Genomic DNA, 10,078 nt, shown 5'->3' on the forward strand with positions numbered 1-10,078 from the left:
TATAGTAAATAATTTTCTATAAATTGTAGGAGTAATAGGTATGTTTTTGGGGTAATTATTGATAACTACATGGGCATTTTGGTCAATTGAGGAGACGGGAGAGAGAGCTACAAATAGGCATGCTTTGCTCTCGATCTATTGGAGAAAACCCTAGTCCTCTGTCTATTCTTCTTCATTGTCAAGATGGTTTGTTTTAGAGGATATAAGCGAAGCACAAACACTGCTGCGGAGATTAAGGAAATGCGTGCTCTGATCGAGAAGCTGTTTAGCGAGTTGAATGCAAGACAGGACAAATTGGATCGCTCACTTTCAGAGTTGCATGCAAGACAGGAAAAGTTTGATCAGTCACTTTCAGAGTTGAAGCAATCCATTGAATCTTCTAGGGCTCAAGAGGAATCCGCCATGAATGATGAAGAGCCATCTAAGGTGCAATCCTAAACTCTATTCTTTTCACTCGCTTCTCTAGAGTTTATTTTTTGTTGTAATGACTTTAAATTTTTGCTCTGTTGTGTGGATTGATAGTTTATGTTGCTGATTTCAGGGGCGTGGAAAAACCCTAACTGCAGAGGAAAAAAAAATAGACATGGCGATAACAATTGATGCTGCTCTAGTACAAGGTTGCTGTGTGACTGGGTTTCATGGGAATCAATCCTTGACTGTCCTAATGGCTTTAGATGAGGCTTCGCACAATTTTATTGATGAATCCTTTGCTGATAAGCTAGGTTGTGACTCATTTCCAATCAAGCCCCGAAATGTTAGGTCGCCTTCTGGGAAATTTGTGACCTCCAGAGCATGCAAAAACTTTCAATTGTCACTGCAAGGCACCGTGTTTAGTTTGGATTGCTATCTACTTCCATTGTCGGCAAACTGTGACATGGTATTAGGAGTTGAATGGGTACGGACCCTTCAGCAATGTTTAGTTGATATTGGGGCTGTGGAGTTTCTCTTTCAAGGTAAGTCGCACCATATATATTTCAACAACGCACTTGGAGGCAGCAACCGTTGAGAGTACTGTGGCCTCAAATTTCATAGTAGTAATTGACCTCTTTTATGTGTTTTGTTTTCCCTAAGGGTTGATCTCTCCCTAAAAATTCCCCCACTCTATTAAAGTTATTAGTTCTGTTTTTGCATTTTCCTAACAAGAATTCTCCATCTATGAGGAAGTAATTGTAGTTGATTATCTACCAGTATTATAGTATGTGAGTTGTTGCAGTGTCACTGCTATTGTGAATAAATTATTGATTGTTTGTTGAATTGTGGTTAACTAATACTAATTCTAGATTTTCAATACTCGATTCACATTTTAACTCTGGTAAATGTGAACAACTCTTCTTGACAACCATTTTCTGGTTTCTTGGCACTCCAACATCTTTTCTGTTTTGTTTCTGATCTTTGGCCAAGGTGACCAAGTTATGTTGGTACTTACACTATTATCAATATTAGTTTAAAGCTTAAGAAACTTGAGAATTCGCAGTGTCGTGGTGATGGGTATATTTCTCAATTTTCAGCTCAGTTTTGTTATTAGTAAAAATTTAATCAGGAGATGTATAGAGTTAATACTCTTATTATTATTAGTCTTGGACCAATTAGACATGGCAATTCAGAAGGCTATTTATATCACTGGTTGATTGTATGGGAATGTAATTGTTCCATTTACTAACATTTTCTTGTGTCTCGGAGGAGTTTGTCCCTCTTATAGTTTCTCTTTAGAACTTCTCCTAATGCAGTACCTCCAAATAGATTTATTCTGGAAAAGTAAATGATGTATCATGTATATACATATTGGATTCAGCAAATTGTAATGATCTAAATGTTAAATGGGATTGACTTACAAGTGCCTCGTTTCTTTTTGTTTGCAACTCAAAAAAGCTTCTGTTTTTCTATTCATGCATTACACGCGATCTGGTCACCTTATGCGAATACATTTTTTAACTAATTGGCGACCTAGAACAAACTTCATTCTTTTTTCCTTTATGGACTTTCTTTACGGGTTTAGTAACAGGTAAGATTAGAAGTGGGCATAATAATCGAAACATTAAAAAACCGGATCGGATTTAATTTGGTTCTTCGGTTTGGTTTTGATTTTTTGAAAGTTCAATTTTCGGTTTTATGCAATCGGTATTTCTATATTTTGGTTAAACGGAAATTCTTAAAACTTTTATATTACGGTATCACTGTTGCTTTAGCTTAATTGATATTTCTTCGGTGCATCCCTGCTGCTTTATCTGCCGAAGTGCTGCTTGTGAGAACTTCCTGGGTGTTAATTAGGTCGACAAAACAGAAGTTTAGCGTGTGGATAGTTGATTATGACTACTGAAATTTTAGACTTTTCTTAACATAAAGACTCACATAATTCACATGATGTGAAATAGGCTACATGCATAAAAGAATGTTTGAATGTGCCATAAATTAGGATGGAACTGTATTGTATGGCGAAATCTTACATTCACTTGTATTCTTCTATTTGATTCTCGATTGCAAAAGACAATATGAATGCGTAGAAGGTATTGAAGAGCAAAGAGAAGGAGAAAAACTAAAAAAAAAGAAATTGCTAATCAGTGGCGGAGCCAGGATTTTCGCCGAGGGGGTTCAAAATATAAAAAAGTAACATACGAAGAAGCCTAAGCGGGTTCAACATCTACTAGATATATATATAAAAAATAATTTTAACCTTGTAAAAATAATATTTTTTTTCGCCGAGGAGGTTCGGATGAACAACCTCGGCTCTATGTGGCTCCGCCACTGTTGCTAATGAAGGAGGGATCGGATTGACGTTTTAATCCCCACTTAATTTTTTACTACAAAGGAAAATAAGAATGAAGCTCTAAAGAGTACAATCAAAAGAGTTGGGTTTTTTGTAGATCTCCATTTACTCATTTCGTAAAGAATTATGACACAATATTTGTACTATTAATGAAACATTTTGATTATTAAAAAACATCCATCACATGGTCTTTGGCATTAGCAACACTTTGGGATGCATAGAAAGCTGTTAATTGACATTTCAATTGGACGAGTGTTCCTTCATGAGCTTGTAGAAGGGAAAAACGTTGATTTTATTGTACCTTACAAAATTCTTATGACCTTTATCTTATGGATGATGGTTCTGTATCGAATTTTTCTGTTTTTGGTGTTTTGGGAATCTGTCCGATGTTGCTTGGTGCACATCAAAGGAGTGGCTCGATGTGTGCATGATAAAGATGGGCTGAGGTAATAAATGTATTGGATAACATTGGCCCAAAAGTTAATTGAACTGAAGTGGGCTGGGTCATGACCCACCCAACTTAACCCAATTTTTTTAAAGAGTCTATTTTCTATAGAAACATTTTTTCATGGAAAATATTTTCTAGAAACACAATTTTCACGAAAAAAAATTTCGCGAAAACAATGACATCACATAGCAGTTAAACTCTTATTTCTTATAATATAAAGATTTTTTAATTTTGGTAACACTCGATCAAGAACCGGAAAAGTCTAAAAAAAATTGTTTGTGTTTGCAATTCTTTGAACAAGCTGGATTTCCCTGTCCTGCTCTGAGAAACCCATCGGATCATTTCCTACGATGTATCAATTCTGATTTCGACAAAGTTAAGGCAACTCTGAAAGGGTCGATGAAGCTACGGGTAAATTTTCACCTTTGATCATGTTGTTTCCCTTCAAAATTCCAAATCACTGTTAGCTTAGTGTTTTACAAAATATGTTTTTTCAATTGCAAGTGTTGCCCTGTTCGACGGAGGGGAACAATTGAAGTTTGCGTACCATGTGCTTTTGTTTCCGATAAAGTGCAATATAATAATCAATAAACTATATACTAACAAACTGCACCTTTCTGTTCTTTAACCCAGTGGCCAATTCTTAGTTTCTTTTAACCAAAGTAACGTACTTTTAAGCAATATTAGCATTGTTTACTTCATTTAACCCGTATTTTTTTAATATTCTAATCAGTTTGAGTCCAATGAGGATCCTCTTGACAAAACGACGACCGCTGAAGTTATGCACATCCTAGTAGACTGTTATTGTCGATCTCAGTACAGTTACTCAGCTAACGAAAGGGTTGAAGAAATGTCAAAAGTTGTAAGTTCTGACATTCCAACTTTGATCAATATTCATTACTAATGTCACCGTCTAATCATGTTCTATTATCAAACATGATTGTTAATTATGTTTTTTTTGGTGTATAACAGAAAGGAACAGTGCTAGATTCTGGAGGAAGTCAGGCTAGTTTCTTCATGCAGTCCTACACCTTAACCAAACGTTCCTTTATTAATATGTCAAGAGACTTTGGTTATTACAGGTTGAGGCTTGTTATCTACTTGGTGGTCACTATCTGCATTGGAACTATCTATCTTAATGTCGGAACCGGTTATAGTTCCATCCTGGTAATATCCTAATTCCCCTTGAATAAAAATGTAATTAAGCGTTTAACTTTTATACACTTATAGTACTCATCTAAAATATAACTAGAGACAGGTTAAAATTACACTCTTTTACATCATCATAAGCAACATAACCACTCAGTTGAAAGATTGTAACTTGTTCCTTTGTGATAAATGAGAAGAAATTAACCTCCTATTTACTATATGTTCAACTGCCCTGAAACAGGCAAGAGGAGCATGTGTATCTTTCGTCTTTGGATTTGTGACATTCATGTCAATTGGAGGATTCCCTTCTTTTGTCGAAGATATGAAGGTTTGCCCCTTTGTATCATAATCTTGAAAAAGCTACCCAATTTTCTTACAACGCAATATAACAACCTGAACTTCAATTTTTCCCGATTGAGAACAGGTTTTTCAAAGGGAGAGGATGAATGGGCATTATGGTGTTTGTGCATTTGTAGTGAGCAATACCTTATCCGCAATGCTATTTCTGATACTGATCACGTTTCTTTCTGGCACTGTCTGCTATTTCATGGTCCAGTTACACTCGGGCTTCACACACTATTTGTTCTTTGTGATCTGCCTCTATGGCAGTGTTACTGTTGTCGAAAGCTTGATGATGGTCATTGCTAGGGTTGTCCCTAATTTCCTCATGGGTATCATTATAGGTGCTGGAATTCAGGTAATATATAAATTTCATCAGTTCCCCTTCAATTAGTCCAAAATTACAACCAAATGACCAATTTAATTCCAATAGTCTTAATTAACTTGTGTTGTGTTTTCATCTTGGTGCTAGGGAATAATAATGCTAGTCTCTGGATACTTTAGACTCCCTAATGACATCCCAAAGCCTTTCTAGCGTTACCCTATGTCATACCTCAGTTTCCACTTTTGGGCCCTACAGGTAAGAAGTGTTCTACTTCTATATAGCGACAGTGTCACTAGCACGTCTTATTTGAATTGTTGATGCTACAGGGGCAATATCAAAACGATTTGACGGGGTTGATGTTTGATAACATGAGTCCTGATCTTCCCAAAATCCCGGATGAATTCATACTAGACCAGGTATTCCTGATCAATCTGAACAGATCAAAATGGGTGGACGTAAGTGTGCTATTCGTGATGATAATCACCTACCGGGTTATCTTCTTTTTCGTGATCAAGATCAATGAGTATGTCACACCTTGGGTCAGAGGTTACATTGCCAGACGAAAAATGCAGTAGAAGAATGGGAATCAAAAACAGGCTATTTCTCCTTATGGTCTAAACTCAATCACCCTCTCTCAGGGCCTATGTTGGAAACAATGGACCAAATAGCGATAGGTAAATCAAGGCATAACAATGTTAATAAAGTCAAAGTAAAAAATGAAGGCTTAGTATTTGTTAAAACCTCTTTTGATAAGTGGTTAATTCCAAGAAATTTGTATCAAATTATCATACGAGATGATGGTAGTATTTTTGCCACTTCTTAGCCATTCTTCAGCTTAGTGCTTTAAATATATATTCTAGTTTGAATTATCAGCTGCCAAATGTTGCTTTTTCTTTTTCGGGTTATGCAAGAGAAATCTTTTCTTCATTTTATAAGTGAAGAGGTGTGATTTTTTTTTTCCGTGTCTATGTGTGGATATTACAAACATAGCTGCTCCCCATTTCTACTGGCATTTGTTGTTATTTTTGTTAGAACAAGGATGATAATAATAAAAAAAATCCAAAATAAACTTGCTTGGCTTAGAGGCACGTTAAGACGTTTCTTGAAGATAGTTGGAGTCTCTCCCACGAGCAAACGGAAGAATAAATAACAACTCTATCTTTGGGATTCAACTAAGCCACAACAAGTATTATTCAAGAAAGTTGCTCTTCTATTCTTGAATTGGTGATTTCACCTTTTGATCAATGTCTCTAAAGTTTTTAGGGGAAATTGTTTTCTTGAAGTGCTTGCCTTTTCCAAAAGAATGAAACACTATTTATAGGATAAAAATTACATAACATAAAAGTTTTCATTAAATAGGATTTAAAATAGGTTCATGAATTTTTCTTAAAATACATGCAACTTTCATGTAACTTTCAAGAACCTAAAACGTAAAATACTAAATGAAGAATGTATCTTCAAATTTACATTCATTTAGTTTGAAAACTTTTATCAGATGAAATGTTTCAAAATTAATTAAAACATTAACTTAACAGTTTTCAAGTTCTATATATACGTCTGGCTAGTCATTTTGTCCAATCCAAGTTCAGCTTTTATGTTTAACTATCTTGTACTCATTTGAATTCATTACTTAAAGAAGTAGGTGAACAAAATCACTTTTCTTTAGAAAATTCGTTTAATTTTTGCAATTTCTTTTACATAGACATCGAGTATGCAAAAATAATCTTGTGTAACCAAGAAAGCCAATTTTAGTTGTCGCAAGTATTAATTTCTCGAGATTCCATTGAACATTCTCACTAGCTTTTAAGATCCGGTATTCCTGCCGTAAAGATATTTGTCTACTTTAATTTGCAGCCAATCACCAATTTGAATGTGTTTTATTTCTTCCTTGCAAGTTGCAACTATACAATAGTAATTGAAGAACGATGAGAAAGCACACTAATTGCAATCCACTAGCTAACACAAGTGAAGCCTAATTCGAATATCAACCTCTATTCTATATTGAATTGTCAAAATCACTACTTGTAAGGAATCAATAATTCATATTCAAAAACGTAACATTCCTGATCGCTAAATTAGATATACATTTTCCTTCGAACGGCTTACAAGTTGAATTATTAAATATCTCATTACATCAAGCGTTTCCTTCCACGAATAATATATAGAAGAACCACCTCAAAACAGAGAGCTAGCGTATGCATTTATGTTTTTCTATTTGCTGCATGAATGTATATACGTTTTTCTTTTTTATAAAAGATTCATTAAAAGACTGCTCTACAACAAACAAACAAAAAAAATCCTATATTAAATATATATATGCTTTGAATCACAATTCCTTTATATTAATAATAAATACATTAAGAGAATTGTTAAAAATTAAAACAAGAAAATAAACTAATCATAAACTATAGGAGAGATTAGTATTATGACTAAGAGGTTGTTTGGATTGACTTTTTAAAAATAGCTTATAAGCTACTCCTTCCGTCCAGTTTTACTTTTCATGTATATTCACTTGGCACACTTATTAAGGAGCAAAATAGAATGACAATTTTTCCACATCACCCCTAATTATTGTCAAGTAGCCTAATGATTGAAATCAATTAAAAAACTTATCAGAAAATTTGTAGCCAACTAATTGAATATTGGTTCCAACAATTCATGTATTCCCCCACAATAAAAAAGTTTCGGAGCCAAAATTTTCAGATCTTTTCATCTTCTACAAAGTGATGAGAAAAGGAATTGAAAAATCATTTCATAATTCCAAAGTGTTGGAAAAAAGAATTGGAAAATTTGACTTATTGATACTAAGGGTATAATAGGAACAAAATGGTACATTATCTCTTAGTTTTCTAAACTGGACAAGTAATAGTTGACAACTATCTATCTATATATAAAGCTAGGCAGAAATAAAGTGATGTGGCATCTCTCAATGGCCAGCATTGCTATTTATCTTTTTTGTGATTTTTTTTGCTTTTTTCTCCTAATTTTCTGTGTTTTTTTTTTTTTTTAAGTGGCTAATAATTACATTATTAATGAGGAGGAACCCATTACGACAACCCATTATTAACTGTTGCAAATATTTTGGAAGAAGCTTGAAAGTTTCCAGGTCCAGCAGTGGTTATTTCCTTCTTTATCGGTAATAGAAGAATGAGCCAGTTCAAGGGCTACTGTTTCTTATTTCCCTCGGTGATTCTTAGTCGTAGGTCCGCACTTTTTCTTCCTTTCTTCTACTCCTATTGTTTTTGTTTCCATAAAGTGTTGTTCCACTGTCTTTTTTCTTTAGGTGTATAACTAAGGTGGGGAAAACATAGTATGATCCCAAGACACTATACATGTTAACTGTAAGATTTTTTCCTCCATAACTCATACGTTTTATGTATGGCTGGACTTATAATTTTTGTTATTTTTAATTTCCATATGTTGGTGATCTTGCAGTGAAATTACAATTACAATTGAAAAATAACAATGACGCAATAAAAAAAAAAATTATGGCTGAGGCGCGGATATCTCGCTCTCTTTAAGGAGATTCAAGCCCACTGCAACAAATTTACCGGTCCAGCAGTAATCTTTCTGACTTGTCCCCTCCAGGATACAACAGCCCGAACACGTCGTATAACTCAACGAACTCTGGACAAGATGTTGAGTCCAAAGCTCCACCAAAAGAACACCTTCCTTCAACTAATAAACTCTTTTATTTTTCACTTTCCTCACTTTTCCTCTCTATACCCACAAGTTAAGGATTGAACTTATTTTTTTCTTGAATGTATTTGAATATGTGTTATGGAGAATAATAATTCATCCTTTTATAATGGATGAATAATGTGAAAACATGTTCAACAAAAAATGTGAAAATCATGGTCAACACAAATGTGAAAATCATGATCAACAAAAAATGTGAAAATCATGGTCAACACAAATGTGAAAATAAGACCAAATATGTTCATATGGTGGCTACCATGGTCTTCACATTTTTTTTCCACAAAAAATGTGAAAGATATGGTCAACTTTTGTGGCTACCCAAATGAAAATAAAATTGCATGGCAAGGCACAAAACATGTGAGGAATTTGGACAAAAATGTGAAAGATATTTGCAATATTAAAATGCTCAAATCCTAACACCATACTTCTTCATCATTCATCATCTTTTCCTATCTTTATTTATAATAAATAACTATTGCTCTCTCTAATTGTAGAACCTGGCTTATTTGATTGGGGTAAGCTTATGGGTCTTTGTTTTCGTGTCTTGATAGCAGAAGAAGAAGATTCATGAGAGTTTTAGCGATAACTTGATTTGAAGAGAGTTACACCATCAAATACAAGATTATTCTCAAAAAATTTAGAAACTGGAAAAGGTATAGTTGCTTTGTCCTAATTTGTGTGATATTTTTTCTTAAGAGTTAAATTATGTAAACTTTGACCAATATTTTAATTTGAAATTACTATATTTTATCATATTGACATGAGAAGATATCTATATTTCAATTTTATAATGCTTATTTGATTTAATCCAACATAGAAGCCAAATTAGTCACATAATTGGGACGAAAGGAGTATATTTTTTCCCTTTTAACTCAAGGTATTAAATTGTCCAATTGCTGCTTTTCTTCTTTTAGGAAGTTGGTTTTAACTCTATCTGGGATAAGCCTTTGTTTTATTTGGTGACATATGTTGACACCCAATTTTGTCCCTCCTTTATTTGATTTTATTTACTCGGGTGTCTAAATTTATTGACGAGCTAAATACTTTATTTTCACTACTATTATTTTCGCTACTTCATTTTTTAACATTACGAGCATTACTTTATCACAAATTTTAAATGTTCGTCAACGTTTCATTTTCAGGTTTGGAATCGTTAAACTAATTACAAGACAACACTTTGCAAAATATTTATTTTTTACATATTAGTTATTTATTATCTTTACATAATATATATTATACCAGTTATTAAATTAGAAGCCCAAAAATAATTAAATAGAGGAGGAAGGATCAACAATTTTCAGCCAAATTAATGGCCCAAAATACAAATTTAATATTATTTTCCTACCCAAATAAA

At 33.6% G+C, this 10,078-nt stretch overlaps 1 protein-coding gene and 1 pseudogene across 1 annotated transcript; both read left to right on the forward strand.

Moving 5' to 3' along the window:
- The first annotated feature begins 126 nt into the window (after positions 1-126).
- LOC132634165 (uncharacterized) lies at positions 127-1,254 on the forward strand. The gene is made up of 2 exons (XM_060350457.1): positions 127-426; positions 542-1,254. Exons 1-2 carry the CDS (start codon positions 184-186, stop codon positions 1,004-1,006), a joined length of 708 nt encoding a protein of 235 aa, XP_060206440.1. The 5' UTR covers positions 127-183; the 3' UTR covers positions 1,007-1,254.
- Positions 1,255-3,093: 1,839 nt separating this feature from the next.
- Positions 3,094-5,847, forward strand: LOC132631338 (ABC transporter G family member 11-like; annotated as a pseudogene).
- Positions 5,848-10,078: the final 4,231 nt, after the last annotated feature.

This window comes from Lycium barbarum, chromosome 3, assembly GCF_019175385.1.
Source record: "Lycium barbarum isolate Lr01 chromosome 3, ASM1917538v2, whole genome shotgun sequence".
Taxonomy (NCBI): Eukaryota; Viridiplantae; Streptophyta; class Magnoliopsida; order Solanales; family Solanaceae; genus Lycium; species Lycium barbarum.